At 36.0% G+C, this 20,094-nt stretch overlaps 1 protein-coding gene across 1 annotated transcript in view; it reads left to right on the top strand.

Annotated features, from left to right (window-relative positions):
- Window positions 1-4,955: 4,955 nt before the first annotated feature.
- The window catches only part of PDE7B (phosphodiesterase 7B), a 310,933-nt gene continuing 295,794 nt past the window's right edge, over window positions 4,956-20,094 (top strand). Inside the window, exon 1 of the mRNA XM_012739466.3 lies at window positions 4,956-5,359. Within this exon, the coding sequence (XP_012594920.1) occupies window positions 5,339-5,359 (21 nt within the window). The 5' untranslated portion in view covers window positions 4,956-5,338. The remainder of the gene's footprint in view (window positions 5,360-20,094) is intronic.

Here is a 20,094-nt window from a genome sequence, read left to right as displayed (position 1 = left end):
GCTCTCTTCCTGGTTTGCAGACAGCCACCTTCTCTCTGGTGGAGAGAGAGACTTCTGGTGTGTCTTCCTCTTCTTATAAGGGCACCAGCCCTATCATATTAGGGTTTTACCCCTTCTGACCTCATTTAGCCTAATTGCCTCCTTATAAACCCTATCTCCAAGTACTCTGGATGTAAGAGCTTTAATAGAAACGTATTTGCAGAGGAGACTCAATCCAATCCATAACAGTGACTGTTAGAACTTGACTTCTGAGAAACCATTATCTTGGCCGGACACCTACCTTCACAACCACTTCTTCTGGATCTCCTTTATTGGATCCTCCTTGATTTCCCAATATTTAACGATTGGAGGATTTCAGAGTTTAGCCTTTGAGTCTATTCTTATTCCCTAAGTGAGCTCATGCCCTCCCATGGCTTTCAATATCATTTCATCTATCCATGGTTCTCCAGAATTGTACATAAACTGCCTACCTGATATTTCTATTTGGATGTCTCATGGAGATTGTACAGGTAGCATGCTATCTGGTATTACTTTAGTTAATGATGACTGGGCTAAAATAGGCCCAATTGCTCTCGGCCATTATACTTCTATAGTAATTCAGACTCTTTCCTCTTCTGGGTAACTATTTTATATCTTCCCTCCTCAAACTTCCACCTCCTCTCCTTTCTTCTCTCTTAACCAATACTCTTAATTCTTACTTCACTGAGAAATTAGAAGTCACAGAGAATGTTCATAATCTTGCACCACCATTGCAACCTACCTACCATTTACTCTGTTTTCCCCTTCTGTGTTTATGGAGGAACCATCCATGCTTCTTTCCAAAGTCAGTAACTCTGTGTTAGTTTTATATCATTGATGAAACAAACTAATACAAAATTTATTTGTTCATATTTCTCTAGGCAGGTGTGTCTAGGTACTCTGCTTAGAGTCTCCCGGGGCTGAAAACAAGGCATCAGCAGGGCTGTATTCTTTTCTGGAGGCTCTGGGGAAGATATCATTCCTAAGCTCATTCAGGTTGTTGGCAGAATCCAGTTCCTTGTAGTTGTGGGACTGAGGTGCCCATTTCCTTTCTGGCCGTTGGCTGGAGGGCCACCCTTTGCTGTTAGAGACCTCTTTCTGGTCCTTCACATGGGCTGTATGACTCAGAGCCAGTAGTGGGGTGTTGAATTCTTCCCAAACTTGGAATATCTCTGACTTCTCCATCTGCTGCATCTCTCTTCTCCTGCCAGCCAGAAAATGTTCTCTGCTTTTAAGGGCTCATGTGATTAGACTAGGCACGCCCAGATAATCCAGGATAAAACTCCCGACTATAAGATCCATAACCTCAATTACATTTGCAAAGTCCTTTTTGCTGGGTGATTTCACACAATCCCAGGTTCCAAAGATTAGAGTGTGGACATCCCTGAAAGGCATTCAGCATAACACACACTCCATTTGTGCTCCAGCAATTTCCCCCTTCCTCTTCTGCATCACTAGTCATTCCTCTCAACTGGATCTTTTCCATCAGAATACAAAATGCTGACATTTCTCCCATGTTCAACCTGCCCCCTTGACTCTGCACTCCCTTCTGGTTGCTGCCCCAATTCTCTGCTGTCCTTGGGGGAAAATACTTTGAAAGGATTGCCTATACTGTCTCTTCCCAATTTTTCTTCCATTCTCTCTTGATTTTTCAGCCCTTCTGTACTGAACCTGTTTTTGTTAGAGGCACAAATGACCACACATTCTAAATTCAAGCCAATTCTCAGTCTTCACCTAACTTTAATGTTAGAGGGCTAATCACTGAAATATTTCATTACCCTTCCAAGATTCTACCTTCTCTTGGTTTTTCTTGTACCTCCTGGAGGCTCCTGCTTAGTCTCCTTTGCTAGTCGTCCCTCATATTCCTGACAACTTAATCGTGGACTGCCTGCAGCTTTTCCATCTGCACTCATTCCCTTAGTAATCTCATCTAGACTCATGCTTTAAATGCCATGCATATACAATGACTTCCAAATTTTTATCTACAGCCCAGAACTGTCTTCTGAACTCCAGGCTTATATATTCAACTGCCTGTTCAATATCTTTATGTAGATATCTTATAGGCAAAGTTAATGTATTCAATATTAAAATTTCATTTTCACCATGAAACCTACTCCTTGCTCTATCTTTTGGTCAGAGGTAGCTCTGTTCTTCCAGCTGATGGACGAACACATTTTGGAGATGTCATTGGTTTTCCTCACTAATCTTCCTCCCTTATACTTATTATCCAATTCATTTAACAAATTCTGTTGTCTCTAATACCAAAATATAATGAGAAGCCATCCACTCCTCGGAACCTCTACCAAAGCATCCCAATCGGCACCACTGTGATCTCTGGCTTGCTTTATTGTATTATGCCTTTTATTAGGCCCCCTTCTTTCACCTTGACCTCCACATGGCTGCCAGAGGGATCCTGTTAAAATGTGTCAGCTCACTTTATTCCTCTCCTTAAAGCCCTATTTCATTCAGAGGAAAAGTCCTTACAATGAAATAGAAAGCCCTCCAGGATCTGCTCCCTCTAGATCCACTGCCATCACCAGCTACTCACCTGGCAGGCTCTCCCCTCAGAGCCTTGCACTAGGCGTTCTCCTGCCTGTAATGCCCCTCCCTACTCTTCCCTCATCAGCTTCCAGTCTGTGCTCCCCTATCACCTTTGCAATGGGGCTTTCTCTGGATACTTGATTTAAAATTCCAAGCCCCTATCTTACCGGTGACCCTTTCCTGTCATATTTCTTTCTCTAAAATATTACCATATAATAGCTTATATAAATTTTTGGTTTATTACAGTCTTTCTCCTTTCAGAAGAATCTAAGTTTCTTGAGGGCAAGGAGTCGTGTGTATATGTGTGTGTGTGTTCACTGCTTCCTCTCTATAATGTGGAACAGTGCCTGGTACAGAGTAGACAATCAATAAACATCTGTCGCTGTTGAATGAAGGTCCATAACTGCTGTTTATTTCACCTCAAAACTAGTATCTTCTCCCAGTCTTCCCAATGTCAGGAAATGGCAAGTCTAGTCTGGTTTGCTCAATCCAGGAACCTGAGAATTAGTCTTGATTTCTCTCTTTGTGTCATGCCTCATATCTCCAAATTCTGCCAATTCTATCTACAAATACGCCCATGTCCTTCCGGAATCTGGCCTTCTCACCTTCTTCACTGCTCTCGCCCAGCTCTAAGCTGTGATGATCTTTCACGTGTGTTAGTGCAATGGCCTCATGATTTGCCTCTTTGCTTCTGCCCCTGCTCCCTGGGAGTCTATTTTCCATATAAAACAGACAGAGAAATCCCTTTAGAATTTATGTCAGATCACAAGCACAGTATGATAGGTTCTCCATCTTGGAATAATGTCTAAATCTTTTACATGGCCTGCAAGACACTTCCTGATCTTGTCCCAGACATACCCCTGAGAACCCACTTCCTCCCTTTGCTCATTCTCTTCCCTATTTCCCTCTCTATTCCTTGAATCTGCCAAACACTCACCTGCATAGCGCCTTTACACTCCCTGGAATGAAGAGACACAGAGAACCTGCTACTGCCCTTTGTTCAGGCTCAAAGTTGCTTTATTAGAGTGCTTTTTTGCTTATGTTACCTAAAATAGCAAACACACGCGCACACACACACACAAAACACACTTTGCCCTGTCCCCTGACCTTATTTTTATTTCGAAGCCATTATTACCACCTGACATTATATATTTACTTTTTAAATTTTTGCCTGTCTCCCAACTTCTCCAAAATATAAACTCTCTGGGAGAAAATGCATCTGTTTTGTTCACTGCTCTATCTTCAGCACCCAAGCTAAACCCCAGGAACTTAACCCTGGCACCTAGGATCTTAGAGAGAGATAAATAGCTTCTTTCTCAAAGAACCAATCTTAATATTTGTAAAAGGACCATGGACTGTCTTGAATGTTGTACCTACCCCTAAAACAGTTTCTGCATCTAGAGCAATGGAGAAATCTGATTGGTCAGTGTGGGTCACATGCCCCATTGTACTGCCATTGTGGGGGTGGGGCTGGTGGAGAAGTCTATGCAATCCATAGATAGAGAAAGGAAAGTTCTTGAAAGGAAAAAGGAAAAAAAGAAGTTCTGTTAGCAGAATTTGGGGTGGGGATGGGGAGAAAGGGGAGGATATGGGGGAGGCAGAAACAACAGATGGCCACCATGGAGATTTTTCTAGAGTGGGAAGAGAAACACAGGGATAAGCTGGGGCCCCTGGTAGAAGCAGCATCCCTAAATAACTGTACCTTCACACAATTTGGGAAAGGACATGCCAATACCCCAAGTACGCCTGCACAGCGTCACCACGCCCTGCTTCTTGAATGACTCCTGTGGGCATTGCAGGAGGGGTGTCCCCAGCATGAACAATCCTTAGGCGTCACCACAAAAGCTGGAGGGAAGACAGAAAAGCAGGGGCCAGCAGCACAAACTGATATAGGATTTCTATTTTTCTGCACATAATGTTGTTCGCCAGCTCATTTACACAATTCTGCATCCATGGCTGTCAAGATTAATTAACTCATATTTCAGTAAGGGTAAAAATGAATTAGTTCAAAAATAAGCAACAGCTGTGAATGGGGCATATACACATACGCTTACATACAATAAAAGTATAAATCTTGCTGCTATTATTTAGTTCAGGGTTTTTTTTATGTGTTGTTTAATTTTTGTTTTGTTTTGGTTTTGCTTTTATCCACCTAACCACAAGGTATTTTAAATTTTTTAAATTTGCTCCTGAATATAGAAAATGTTTCTTGGGTTCTCCTGAGAGCCGGGTGCCCAGGCTGACCACAGGCACACACATTCTTCCCATAGTACAGTACTTTCAAATTAATAGCACATGCAGAGGAAAAACTAAACCCTTTGACGTCACTCTTGAAATGAGGAAACATAAACAGAAAAGGCTCCACTCCAGTAAGCTGCCAGAGTTGAAGCCGATTGGTCTCTGCTTTTCCTTGCCTGTGGCAACTGACAGCACCTCCCAGCCTAGCAGGCCGGCGGCTGCTCACCCAGCCAGTCGGGCGGTCTGGGCACTGCAGCAGGCTCGGCTCTGTCCCAGCACTTGCCTGGGAGAAAAGTGGTGTCCTCACCCAGAGAGAGTCTGTCTTGCTATCTTCCTCCTTTCTCGATCTCTCTGTGTGCTTTTGTGTTTCTTTATTTCTTTTTCTTTTCTTTTCTTTTCTTTTCTTTTTTTTTTTTTACTTAATTATATTCCTAATCCTGGATGAAGTTGCTGGATTCTGCAGCACAAGTCTTCATGAACAAGCAGCACCGCTCAGAGATTTCACGGCATTCAAAGGTCACAGAACTGCCACTATGGTTAAATGTCTTGTTTAATGGTTGAGGTATGTACAACAAATTTAAGCGGCAAGCTCATTTTTCTTGAGAGAACAGAGTCACAAAGAGATGGCAGGATTTTTATTTAAAATGAACCTGTACATATATTTTTTTTTGGTCTGTGATTGTTACTACAGCAACCAGCTTTTGAATTTCCTTCCTTTTTCTAGACGAACTGACTAAACATTATCCCTTACCCTGAATTAACCGTTTGAGGGAAGCAGGGTTTCATTCCAATCAGTGTAATGAGAGACTCCGGGATTTTCACTGCACTTGGAGCCCCCACTAAGGAGGGCTTTTCCTTTTTATAAAAAAAAATGAATGCAATATTTCTTCTCCAATGTAAATCTTTAAAGTTGGATCATTTTCATTTTTGGTGGGACAAACAAGAAAATGTTGGTAAAGGGATGGGTGAGGGTTGCGGAACAGGAAAGAAGAAAATCAGTTTTTTTCTTGAGTTTTTCATGTTGGTTGATAGCAGACTTCAAGATGAAATGAGTAGGAAGAGGGAAAGAAGCTGGTAGTGAGATTGAAGGCAGTAGAAAAATCAATAGAAGGTGTCCAAAAAATGAATTCTTGAGGAAAATTCTTCAGCCTTTTGTTGCATTTAAAAAAAAAATATTTTGGATTGAGAAGTCAACAGGAGACATGCAGGTACTGAGTGAGTTATATGACCAATGATTTAGATATTATTATTTATAAAGGAAAAGAAAAACTTCTTTATTACCACTGTAAATTTGCTAACTATCTTTTCCTACAATAGTCAAAGCAGAGTCAGATATTTAATTAGAGACTTAAGTGATTGAGTCTGGGGACTAATTAATCATCTAAAAATTCTTTTCTTCATATGCTCTAGCCAGAGTAACTATTGCAATGATAGAGTAAACCTCTTTGCAACAGAAGGCAGGCATATGCATTCATATACAAGCAAACACACTAAATGCCGCAGGAAGATGGGCACTTAAACACAGGGCTAATGTTGTTTTCAATGGCACATTATTATGTTTTGAGGGGGACCCCTGCTGAAAATCATTTTTATCCAAAGAGTTCATTTTTGCAAAAGCAATTCAAGTAATACATGGTTACCATGAATTTCCTTATTATTCTTCTCAAAGTTATGCAATAGCAAATAAGATGGGATTACTTGAAACCATTACTGTTTCAAAATTTCTTACTTGATTTTCTTAAAGTTTCTATTCTTAAACATTGAGAACCAGAAATCTTTAAAACTGGATCATGTTAGCAGTAATATTAAGCAAGGTATCAAACACATAGTGCATTTCAAAGGGTTAACAAAATTAACTGCATAAGACTGTAATGTACCAAGTTAAGAACTGCAAAAATATTAGCTCTGAAATGCAGAGGATGTGCTGTGAATGGACAATTGCTTTTCTGCAGTGCCTAGTGGGAAAACAAGGACTTTGTGTGTTGCAAATGCATAACTGCAGTTCCTCCATTTCCTCTGCCTTATCTTTTATTACTGGCTGGTGAAACAAAGAAGGGTGTCAGTACTTACGTCTTGATTGACATTTTCTCTAATAAAATGAAGTCACTTTTTGTCTCAAGTAGAAGCTCAAAGTTAACTAGATGCAACTCCAAACACTGTGTCCTCTTTATAAGAATTTTTACCTGACACTGTAAACTGTCTGATTTCAGAATGTACTTACTCAGTTGAACAACATGTGGCAAAATCTGTAGTGACTATATGTGAGCTAATTAGCAACTCTTTTTTTTTGAATCAAGTTACTTAAGACAAAGGTGGAAAAATCCAAGATGTGTCAGGGACAGGCATTAACTTAGGGAAAATAATTATACCAGTGCATCTTTTAATGCCTTACACGGGATTCATCACAAAGCTATCCATTGTCAGTTCTTAATAAAAAACCTAGTTAAAATGTTTGCTGAGAAGTTACTGCTTTTTATGTATTGTAAATTATTTAAATAATTTTCAATCATGGTATTTTCAACTATCTGGAAAATGTTTTTGGTGTTAGTCCAACCTAAAATGTAATCTAGAAATCAACAGTCAGTGACACAGAGGAGGGCATTTCAAACATTGACTTGTGCTATTTTCAGCCAAAGGACGTCTTAAATGCAAAAGTAAAATGACCAAATTTCCTCAAAGTGGGAAAGTACCACCTGAAAAATGCCTCTGCCTAGGAATTATTCTTCCAAGTCTAATTTGTTGTTAGCCAGGTTCAAATCACAGGGGGAAGCTGCTTGTTGACTCATAGAACATAGTGTTGGAAGGAATTTATTAAGTGGTAAGCTAATCTCAAGCAATATTAAAAGGGCTCCATTGTTTTAAATAGAACTGTCAAATTTAAGGATCAGAATAGACTTCAGAACATGTGAGTGTAGAAGCTAAGAGGTATTCTAAGGGGTTCAACTCACATTGCCGAGGTACATAACTTATTAGGGGACCCTCTATATACAGAATTTCATATCCAAAGAACTCACTATTTCAAGGATTCAGCTCATGTATCCCAAAGAAGTCTACTGACAAATAGAAGTCTATCTTCTAGGAGGTACATTTGGCTGAGGAAGAAGGGATTTGGCATTTGAAAATGGACCAGGTTCCTCACACAGTGATGAGACAATCTCTATCAGGGCCTCCCATGGTGACAGCCCCATTTCTCCTGAGAATGGGATTCTGGGAGCACTTCCATCGCCCACAGGAGAGCAGCCTTGGGATCAGTACCATTGGCTTCTAGACCATCCATGGTGGCTCCGTCAACATCCTTGCTTTGATTCACCAGGTGCTGCCTGCTTGGTTATTAGCAGTCTTGATATGCAAATGGGAAAAGGGCATGTGGAAACCCAAACTGACTGAATGGCTATTATATACTAGGGATTGTTACAAATTTGGAAATGGAGCGTGAAATGTGTCAAAGTTCTAATGTACAACCCAAGGCATTCACACTTTTCTACTTTCCTAAGAATCATTTAAATATCTAAATGATTCGGTTTGTACTTAGAGAGTGATTGCATGAAGTGTAGAAGAAAGGGCCGTGGACAGAGCCAGGGAACCAGGGTGCTCATCTTCGTTCAGTCTCTAGCAAGCTGGGTGACTCTGAGCCACTCACTTCTCTGGACCTCAGTTTTCTCATCTGGAAAAGGAACTGGTTGTGTTGGGTTATGTCTAACATCCCTTCTAGATTAAAATTTTTGTAGTATTCTTATTCTCAACCCAGAGGGATTTTTTAATTTTAAAAACTCCATTTATATTATAAATGTGAAACTGTTAAACCTTTATTCCAAAAACATTACTGCATGATTTCAAGATGTCAAGGGCTATGCCTGTTGAGGTGAAGTGAAATAAAAGTTAGGTGAGCAATGATTCCCACAATCAGGAAACTTACCTTTGGGTTGACCATATGAGCAGATGAGTGGTGTCTCTACAGAGAAATGGAGAAACAAAAGGAGAAGTTGGGAAGGGAAGTGGTGATGAGGAAAAGCTACACAGAAGAGGTAGCTCTATGCAACTTGGAATTTAAGAAAAAAAAGAAATTTTATATCTATATAGATATTTTTATTATGATGATCAATTGAAGACATCACTAATTTTTTTGAAATCATATTTTTGGAATGGTGTTCTTAAAAAAATAGAATATTAGAGCCAAAGTTTTCCCATAGGTTGATTCAGCTACTGTACAGGCCTGCAATGATGAATCAAATCCATGCATTGGCAATGCCTGCATCATCCCTTGAACTGAGAACTCTAGGATCCTAGTTAGTTACAGCAAGCAGGAGTCCTTGGATAACCTTTCGATTCGAACGGGCGTTAGATGCAAGTGAGGAAGGTTCATAGCTGTGATGGGATTGAACACCCACACAATGACACAACGTGGTGTCCATGTGGTGGGAAATTCCATCAGTGCCAGAAAAACTCTCATGGTGGCTCAGAACTTCCAGAGATTACTTGTGTGAGCTAAGACAAATTTCTTCAAATCTGGAGGCCTCGGTTTCCTCGTCTTTAAAATTAGGCTGTTGGATGCACTTTTTTTTGCCAAATTCTGTGATTTACCTTGGCAAGATGAATACTGTCATTAGCATGCATGTATTTTGTTTCTCCATCTCTCCCATCTCTCATTTCTACCGTGTCTCTGTATGGTTTACATTTACTCAGTTATCCAAATTTACATAATTTCCCCTCCAAGATAGGCTTATTGCCAAATAAAAACAAAAACAAAACAAGGCCCTGGGTTGGAAGGCTTCCTCCCCAGGAGGACCATCACTCCCCTGAGAAGGTCACCTCTCCTCACCCCATTTCTCTTGGATTGATCGATGTGCTGCTCCACAGTGGTGGCGCTCCTTGAGACAAAGAAGGGACGTGCTTTGTGTTCTTTGTAATTGGGAACTGTAATGTTACAAGACAAATGTCTTTTTCCTGAATGCCGATCACTGCCTCAGATTTTTGGTATTACTTGATTTAATATCTTCTCAACTTCAATTCTGGTTTTTGTTTTTTTTTTTTTTCTTTTTTTTTTTATTTTTTATTTCTTAACAATAAATCTTGGTGAGAATGGTTTTTTGAGAGAATAACTGAAAATATAGCGCTAAGTAAATTGAGGGAACCCTCAGAAGAAAATGTTTTGGTGAATTGGTTATCCTCTGAGTATCTGCTCTGAGCCCTGGCCCCATTGGTACAGGGTTGCTGCCTCAGCCCAACTGAATTTGATGCAATTTAGTTCCCTTAATCCAGACACTGGTGAGATCCAATGTGTCTCAGAGCACTGCAGCCAGCATCTCCTCTGAGTGGGGGTTTACGGCCAACACCTCAAGCATGCAGAATAGGGAGCAGGTTCTAGCTTCAGATAAGCCTAAGTATAAATACATCAATATTTTAAAAATCTAAATGCTTTCATGAATGCTTTATAAATTTGTTTGCAGACAGTATCGAACTATGAAAATAATGGCTGTAGTTGATATACTAGTAAAGAAAGTTTGATGCATTTAAAGTTCCTTCCTTTCCTCCCTACCTCTGTTCTTCCCTTCCTCCTTCCCTCCTTCCTCCCTTCTTCACTTTCCTTTCCTTCCTACCCTCCTCACCTCCCTCCTTCCTTCTCTTTCTTTCTCCCTCCCTTCCTCTCTCTCTCTTTTTCTCTCTTGAATCTGTGAGGAAAATATAGGACAAATAAAGATTGGTAATGAGATTTAGATGGGTTTTCCTTTCCTTGTGTAAAATATGGAGCACTGTTTGTTTTTAATTTTTCTATTCCTAGTGGTTGGTGAATTCATATAAAATTTTCATTAAAATTTCTATTTTTTTCTTATTAATTCCTTCTGTGTTCTACATTGTCATAATTAACATATACATAGGAAATACATAAAATATCTTTTCTACAAAATGAAAATCATCATTACTTCCCACTGCTTCAGAAACACACAAAAGGATTCTGTTCAATATTGGAATTTATACATGATTTAAATGTACTTCATTTCTAAGAATCTTATTCTTTTCCTCTGGCATGGGAGGGGAGTCTAGGAAGGTTCTTCCCCATACTACTGGTATCATTATACCTGAATCAGTCAAAACTTGGTATCTGAAGATACCAAATGGTCGGTGTTTTACATATTCTTTTATCTTAGTAAATCTTAGCCTATGAACTTATATAATTGTTTATTTTTACATTGTTTATAATCTAAAAAAAATCAGAAACTACCTGAGCCCAACAGTAGGTGAATTGTTGAATAATTATTTTAAATCTATGCAATAGAATACCATATAGTTATTTAAAAGAATGAGATAGATGGACATGCAAAAATCTGCAATGATTTTTCCAGATGTAGTAAGTGGAAAAATAATCCTAACTTAATATTCTTGTAAATACATACACACATTCACTCATACTTACTGAAAATTTAAATTAAAAACTTAACAAAAGATGTCTCTGGGAGGAAAACTTGGAGTATGGGAAAAGACCAAGACTTACTTTTCATGTATATAACTTTAGAATCGCTCAATTTTCCCCCCTATACATTTATTACATCTACCATGGGAAAAATTACTGACATTTATTTATTATCTTGTGATATTTTAAGAAGAACATTAGAAGGTAAAGAAGAAAGGGTTCTATTTTGTTTTTAAATTCCTTCATTGGCTTCCTCCTCTGATCTTTACTGAATTTCTCCCCTGTGCCTTTGCACATAACGGCCTGGAAGTGAGAGTCTTAAAGTGAGGAAATGGCGAGCCTGTCACTCCTGCCCTGCTTAAGTAACTTAGAGCCATCATCTCTCTGGGTACCAGCTTCCACATGTATAAAATGAGGGCCTTAGTCAAGCTCAGAGTTCCTTCCAGCTTGGCTATGTGTCTAGGAAAACTTGGCCTGACACATGCACAGCTATTTGAGATGTCTCTCCATAAACTGAATATGCATATTTTTACTGTACATATTTTGCTTGTGTGAATACTTTAACTAAATTCTGTTTCAGAATTGTTTAAGTTTGGTTTAATTTTACAAATTAATTAAACATGCAAAATGTCTATTTATTCAAATAGTGTTTAAGGAACTCATACATCCTAGGCAGACATTTAAAATAAGATTTATTAAAATGTCAGTTATTCATGAAATAATAGAAAACATTATTTACATTAAGATGTGTAGCTTGTGCAGTTATGCAAGCAACTAGTGCTTCCTAAGTTTGAATATGATTTATACATTTCTTGCTTTTCCAGGAGGGGAAAAAAAAAGACCTTCATTTCCCTTTCTCATTATGCCACTTGCCAGCTGTGTCCAGTCAGATGAAAGAGCTCAGTCATTCACAAAAGTGTAGAAAGCATTCTTGTAAAAGGAGATGCTGCAGTAATACAGAGGTCTAAAGAATGCCTTGATTTAGAAAAGGTCATTAAACCTAAGAAAAAAGTTGTTTTCTATGTGACAGAAATATAGTATATTTCCATGTCCTTAAGACTAGTGTTCATGCTTTTCCAATTAAATGAAAACCAAGTTTTCATTTGGTTTTTAGTTTGATTCGGAAAATGTCTAAGTATTAGTCATTTCATATATTGAATGATTTTTATTTTCCACTTTTCTGGACCTTTATTATTATTTGGAATAGAGGATAATCTTTAAATTGAAATAAAGCAAGGCGAATAAACATAAAACAGGCAGGAATTTGCGTGTAATAGCAGTTTAAAATGACCCACACTAATACTCTAAACTTTTCTATACAAACCTCTTTTAATTAATAAAAATTAAGTATTAAAAAATATTTCAATGGCTTATAAATAAAATAAATGAGAAATATTGTTCTCTTTTTTACCTAATATGTTGCCCCCAAGTGCCCATGTGTGGGTGTGTGAGAGAGACATCAGAGCACGTCCCTTCTTAAACGTGACAGAATGTGTATAAAAGCTTTTTACGTAGCAGTCATGTCGTAAACAAACAGCAAAACAGTGAGTTGGACAACACAGCCTATTTAAAGTATATTGTTTCCTTTAATGCAAATCTTTAGAAAGAAAATAAATCCAATATATTTATTGAACTAAATAGCAATAGTATATCATTTTTTTTAATTCAGTTTGTCTATTTTATGTGGAGGGAGAAAAGGAAAAGCAAAACAACGAGGATTCATTTTTTTTTCTAAGAGCATTGGATTTGTAATCTAACTCCTTGAGCTCAAGTTCCAGATTGCTAAGAATGATACTTTCGGCAAGTTATTTAACAGTTTTGACTTTCAAGTGTCTAAAGTGTAAATTTAAAGTGAAGAAATGTTAGGTTCCAGTATTTCTGTCTTTCATATGTAATTTGTCTCTTAGTTCATAACACCAATGTCCTATCACTTCCTTCTCAGAACATTCCTGTTAGATAAAGTTTAGTTATGTCCATTTTGAAGGCTAGAAAATTGAGGCTCAGAGACATTACAGCTAACAGAGTTGGGATTCAACCTCAGCTTTTTGCTGACAATATTTAATTGTTTTCGTATGTTTAAAATACATCCTTAATCATTCTAAGCATGAGTTATGAAACATTTAAAAATATTTATATAAAACATAAAAATATCTGTTTCAAAAATGTTAGAGCAATCTACTCACTGTATTTCTATACAAGAGATTGAAATATATAAAGGAACAACATGATCTCATTTTAAATACATTCACAATGGATGAATCTGGCACTTTAAACTTCAGAATTTTTGCTCTGAGAGGCAGTATAGCATAATGGGCAACAGAGCACAATTTGGTGACATTCAATATGGTTCACCTATTAGCTTTGTGACCATAAGCAAGTAACTTAATCTCTTTAGATTTCACTCTACTTTATAAACACAAAGGTTTTTATAGTATCTACCTCATAGGATTTTTGAGAAGATGGAATGACTTTCATTTGTAAAGTGCTTAGAACAGAGTATGGAAGAGAGTAACATTGTGTGACTATATCAACTATATTATTTGCTTAAAAATTTTAAAATCTATTTCATGGAATTATAATTATTTTGCATACAGTGCTGTTGGAGCTTTAAACATTTAAGAGAAATATAGTTTTTTCTTTTATTTTTTATCTTCTATATTAAACTATAGCACATATAACAGAAAAACCTAACATATAAATGTACAGCATTGCTCATTCATTTTTTCATCCAACATTATATTTTGAGATTCAACAGGTTGTGATACAATTGCATTTTGCTCATTTTCATTATTGCATGGCATTTAATTATCTGACCAGGCAATATTTATTTACCCATTCTACTGTGGAAAAACATTTGAATTGTGTCCAGTTTTTAACATCATTAATAATGCTGGCCCGAGTATTCATGTACCTGTCTTTGGGTGCACATAGATGTGTATTTCTGTTGAGGGTATACTTAGGAATAAAGTTGCTGGGCCACAGGGAATGTTCATGTTCAACTTTAGTAGAAAACTGAAAATTTCTCAAAGTGATTAAAATAATTTACACCAAAATAACTCACCAACAACATATGTTCAGTTGTTCTACTTCCTCACTAATCTTACATATTAGCATTTCTGGTTGGTGTGTAGTGTTAGCTTATCCTGGTTTTAATTTTCATTCCCTGATTACTGAATTTAATTTTCATTTCCCTGATTACATCTTTTCATGTGTATATTGTCCATGTAAATATCTTTTTTGTCAAGTGTCTAATCAAGTTATTTTGTATATTAATTTATAGGAATTCTTCATATATTTTTTATATCTTTGTTATATATGTTACAAATATTTTCTCTCATTGATAAAATCTTTCTTTTTTAATTTTTCTTCAAGATTGTTTTGGTCATTCTTGGTTCTTTACATTTCCATATAAATTAAACTCCTTCCTAAATGATAAAACACCATTAGGATACGATCAATTTGGGAAGATGGACATCTTTTCTGAGTCTTTCAATTCATGAACATCCTCCCTTTTATTTAGGTCTTTGTTAATTTCTCCCAATAATATATTCTGGCTGGCTTTGTGGCCATTTTACACATTCCTTGCTGGATATATAACTAGGCATTCAGTATGTCGGTGTTATTCTAAATGGTATCTTTTCAATTTTAATTTTAACTTTTTGTTACTGATACATAGAAAAACAACCAATTTTTGTATATCAATTTATCATCAGCAATCTTACACATACAAATTCTAATACTTTATCTATAGATACTTTTGCTTTTCTATATAGGTAATCATACCACCCAAGCATACTGGCAGTCATATATATTCAAACCAGTATTTTGATGCTATGCTGTTAGACCCTGCCTTCATAGGAGGGCAATAATTCATTCTTGGAGAGCAAAAATCTCTTAGATATCATAATGGTTTGTGGTCCTGCAAAGAGTTTCAGTACATAAACAGATATACAGTACATATGGTACTAAATTTCCTTGTGGGGGTTATGATTAGGGACAGACATAACTCAGGGATTATGTCTCAAGGATTGCTTGAGCCCAGGAGTTTGAGGTTGCTGTGAGCAACATGCTGACAGCCCATGGCACTTTAGCCCAGGCAACAGAGTGAGACTCTGTCTCAAAAAAAAAAAAAAAAAAAAAAAAAAAATATATATATATATATATATATGAAACCAGCTTTCCATTAGTTAGTGCTTGTATAGCTTATCATTTTTCATTCTTTTAGCTTTTAATTTTCTATATGTTTACCCTTTAGATGTGTCTCTTTGCAAAGAGCAGATAAATAAATTTTGTTTTGTTATTCTGTCTGATTATATTTGCCTTTTCAGTATTTAGCCCTTTTATATTTAATGAAAAGTAGTGATATATTTGGGTTCAAATATACTAACATGCTGTGTACAATCTATTTGTTCTTCCTGTTCTATATCCCTTTTTTCTCCTTGCTTTCCTTCTTTTGGATTGAGTGTTTTTGTAATTGCATTACCCCCTTTCCATTAGCTTGTTATTTTTACATTGTTTTGCATTGTTTTACTGATTACTTTGAGGGTATAGGATGCATCTATGCAAATTAAACTTTTATTCGTTTGTGGGGAATTTGAGAACCTTGGAATACTTAAGTACTTTTGCATTCCTCTTGAATTATGTGTTATTGTTAGGTATTTGATTTTAGATAATTTAAACCTTTTAATAATTATTACTATCATGGTTTTTTAAATAATAACATATGTTTTTCATTCCTTCCTGCATCTCTCAGATTACATATAGGATTTACTTTAGTGTAATGATGATTTCATTCAGGTTTTATTTTTTGCTTTCATATGAAATGGCTTTATTTTAGCTTTATTGCTGAAGTGCACTTTTTCTGGTAGTAAAATTCTAAATTGGCGATCCCCTCCTCCCCCACTTTAAAATGTTATTATGTTGTTTCATAATTGTCATTATTTTCATTGGTAAGTTAGATAATAGTCTTTGAAAAGCAAGCTGTGCTTTCCCTCTGTTTGTAATACTTTATTCACATGGTTGATTTCTTGTTGTTTTACCATGATTGCTCAGGTATGGTCTTCTTTGCATTTATCCCAGTTAGGGTTTGGTTGGTTTCTTAAATGTGTGCTATCTTTCAACAATTTGGGGAAATTTCCATTAATTATCTCTTTTAATATTGCTTCTGCCCCATTCTCCCTCACCTTTCTTAATGGGACTCCAGTTACATGTATTTTACAGCTCTGAATATTTCTACCCCCATCGTTACCTTTGATCTCTTTATTCTTCATTTTGGATATTTTCTTTTTACCAATATTTTATTATATTTTTCTGCTTATTTTTCAGCGGTATTGAAGCTGTCATTTAACCTATTAAATAATTTCTTAATTTAAGTTATGGTATTTTCAGTTCTAGAATTTCTAAGTGTTTTGTTTTGTTTTTGTAGTTTCTAGGTCTCTGTCAAAATTCTCAATCTTGTCTATCATATCCTTGAAAATATTCTGCATATGATTTTAAAGCTTTCATAACTGCTTTATTTAGATCTTTTGAGTATTTATATCTATTGCCTGGTGGTGCTCCTGGCTGAATCAAATTGGCTTGCTTTTCATATGCCTGGTTATTTTTGATGGAATACTGGACATTGTATGTCAAAAAAATATGAAGACAACTTGAGGCCTAGTGTGATGTTATCTTTCTCAGATAGGATCTATGTTTTTCTTCTGCAAAGTTACCGGTGGCACTGACAATCCTGATTATCTTAATCTGATTTCATGTTGAATATATATATATATAATATATATAATATATATATTATATATATATATAAGGTATTTAAAACAGTGGTTGGTATTAATAGGAAGTATGCAACGATTTCTTTTTTCCTTCATTGTTTTTTACAAAAAATGTGGGAAGAAAGTGAGGAAATAAGGTATAAAGGAAAACATATATGGCATTAAAAGACTCCAGTATGCACCAGAAGTAAATTTTTAGACTTTTTTCAATTTGTTGTTCTTTGTCTTATATCTGAAATAAATTTAAAAATGGGAAGTCATGTTTATGAAAAGCATGAACTAAGTAAAAAAATTAATAGGAATATTATTTACCTTCCATATTTCACTGAAGCCATTGTAACATTATTCCAAAAAATTTTTAAAACATTACAATCTCATCACAGTAATTACCTTATTATTTTATAATTGTTATTTGCCAGTAGTTCTTTAACAAACATTATCAATTTTGAGATTGCTAATATGCTGGAGAGATCTTGAGTCAAAGAAGTATTTACTATAGTCTCTGTTTTTCATTTACACCTCACATTTGCAATCAAGAATATCTACCAATATGCATCATTTAGTTCCTGATTTATGGCTTTTGTGCATAGAAGTTTGTTTTGTCTTATGTAGCAGCTGATATAAATTAGCTAAAATGAGCTCTTAGCATCTTTCTTCATTACATTGTCAAATACAAGTCAATCTAATGTCTCTGAATGAAAATGATAGTCCATAAGTGTTGTAAATGCATAAAAGATTATTTTTAGTACATTAGCCATGTCCTGTGGAATTAGCAAATTAATTATTTAGGTGGTTGCAAATAAAATAAACCCTAGAGTAAGCTTAGCTGTACGGCAGTAAAATTCTGGTCTAGGTATGTAAAACAAGGTCTTTGGTGTTCTGTATTTATCTATTGCCTTGGGCAGTTTGTTGGCTTTTCTTGGGTATTTGTGTTTTCCTAATACTTTATGCAGGTTTTTCCAGTGTGGGAGACCTTTGGAGCACAGGTGAACTTGAAGTTACAGCTAATAAATGTAAAATATGCTAAGTCCTTAGCTTGGAGTCCAATCATTAATTATTTATGAGCAATTTACAAATAGCTTGAAAGTATATATGTGTAGAGGAGAAATAGTAAATGGTTTCTAAAAGGTGCTTGATGTAACTTTTTTGATAGGTTGAATTTTCTTTATAAAAAGCTATATTTCTAATTTTTGTACATTATGGGTCTTTTGGATCCTTTTCAAGATAAAAATTAGAAAATTAAAATTTTTTAAAGAATCAGTGTTTAATAATTTTAAAATATGTTACTAACTGTATGCTAAAACATATTAAATTGAAGACATTAATATATGGTAAGTTTTATGAAATGTTACTATCTTCCACTGATAATATTGTACCTTACAGGTAATGGTAGAAGCTAAGGAAAATTGACTTCATATTTAATATTTAAGCCAAAAGACTATGTAAATTTTATGTGTTACTCTGTGAATTTTTTTAACTAGAAGACATTTTATCTTTAGCATATTATAAAATTCTAACAAAGTGTTATTACAAAGTAGGGATACAGAGGTAGAAAATAGCAGTTGTATACAATTTTTAATTGCCACTTCCTCAAATTCTTGTGAAAGGGCGCATGAATTTTTTGTTTAGGACAACAAATACTTACAGTGTTTCTACTTTAAAGTAGTGCAAAAATGTAACTTAATGAATAATACATGGATTTTTCAAAGCTTATTTTATGTGTTGAATTTAAATTTTAAAATCCTAATTTATAAATTTGGTAATTTTGACCTGCATTTAGGTTATTCATGCAATGTTGAGTAAGCAATATGATAATTATTTAATAGCTATGAAGTGGACCCAAAATCATGTCATCTATCTCCAAAGAGGTCTGACATCACAGGTTTTTTTTTTTTTTCATTTTTTTTTTATTTTGGCATATTATGGGGGTACAGATTGTAAGGTTTCAATAAATGCCCTTCCCCCCTCCCCCACAAGTCTGAGTTTCCAGCATAACCATCCCCCAGATGGTGCACATCTCACTCATTATGTATGTATATACCCACCCCCCTCCCCCCTGCCCAATACCCTATTACTGTAGTACCTATGTGTCCACTTAGGTGCTGCTCAGTTAATACCAGTCTGCTGGTGAGTATATGTGGTGCTTGTTTTTCCATTCTTGGGATACTTCACTTAGTAGTATGGGTTCCAGCTCTAACCAGGAAAATATAAGATGTGCTATATCACCATTGTTTCTTAGAGCTGAATAGTACTCCATGGTATACATATACCACATTTTATTAATCCATTCTTGGATTGATGGGCACTTGGGCTGTTTCCACAGCCTTGCAATTATGAATTGTGCTGCTATAAACATTCGAGTGCAGGTGTCTTTTTTGTAGAGTGTCATTGGATCTTTTGGGTAGATGCCCAGTCATGGGATTGCTGGATCAAATGGTAGATTCACTTGTATCGCTTTAAGGTATCTCCATATTGCTTTCCACAGAGGTTGAACTAGTTTTCAGTCCCACCAGCAGTGTAGGAGTGTTCCTCTCTCTCTGCATCCATGCCAGCATTTGTTATTTGGAGACTTTTTGATAAAGACCATTCTCACTGGAGTTAAGTGATATCTCATTGTGGTTTTGATTTGCATTTCCCTGATGATTAGAGATGTTGAGCATTTTTTCATATGTTTGTTGGCCATTCTTCTGTCTTCTTTAGAAAAGTTTCTGTTCAAGTCCTTTGCCCACTTTTTAATGGGGTTATTTGATTTTTTCTTACTGATTTTCGTGAGTTCTAAGTATATTCTAGTCATCAGCCCCTTATCGGATGCGTAGGATGCAAAAATTTTCTCCCATTCTGTAGGTTGTCTGTTTACTTTCATGACTGTTTCTTTGGCTGTGCAGAAGCTTTTTAGTTTGATCATGTCCCATTTATTTATTTTTGTTGCTGCTGTCATTGCCTTTGGGGACTTCTTCATAAACTCTTTGCCTAGGCCGATGTCTAGGAGAGTGTTTCCAACATTTTCCTCTAGAATTCTAATAGTTTCATACCTTAGGTTTAAGTCTGTTATCCAGCGTAAGTTGATTTTTGTGAGAGGTGAAAGGTGTGGGTCCTGGTTTAGCCTTCTACACAGGT

The sequence above is a fragment of the Microcebus murinus genome, chromosome 5 (genome assembly GCF_040939455.1).
Source record: "Microcebus murinus isolate Inina chromosome 5, M.murinus_Inina_mat1.0, whole genome shotgun sequence".
NCBI lineage: Eukaryota > Metazoa > Chordata > Mammalia > Primates > Cheirogaleidae > Microcebus > Microcebus murinus.
The sequence above is the reverse complement of the archived record's forward strand: the minus strand, read 5'-3'. Positions and strand labels throughout refer to the sequence as shown.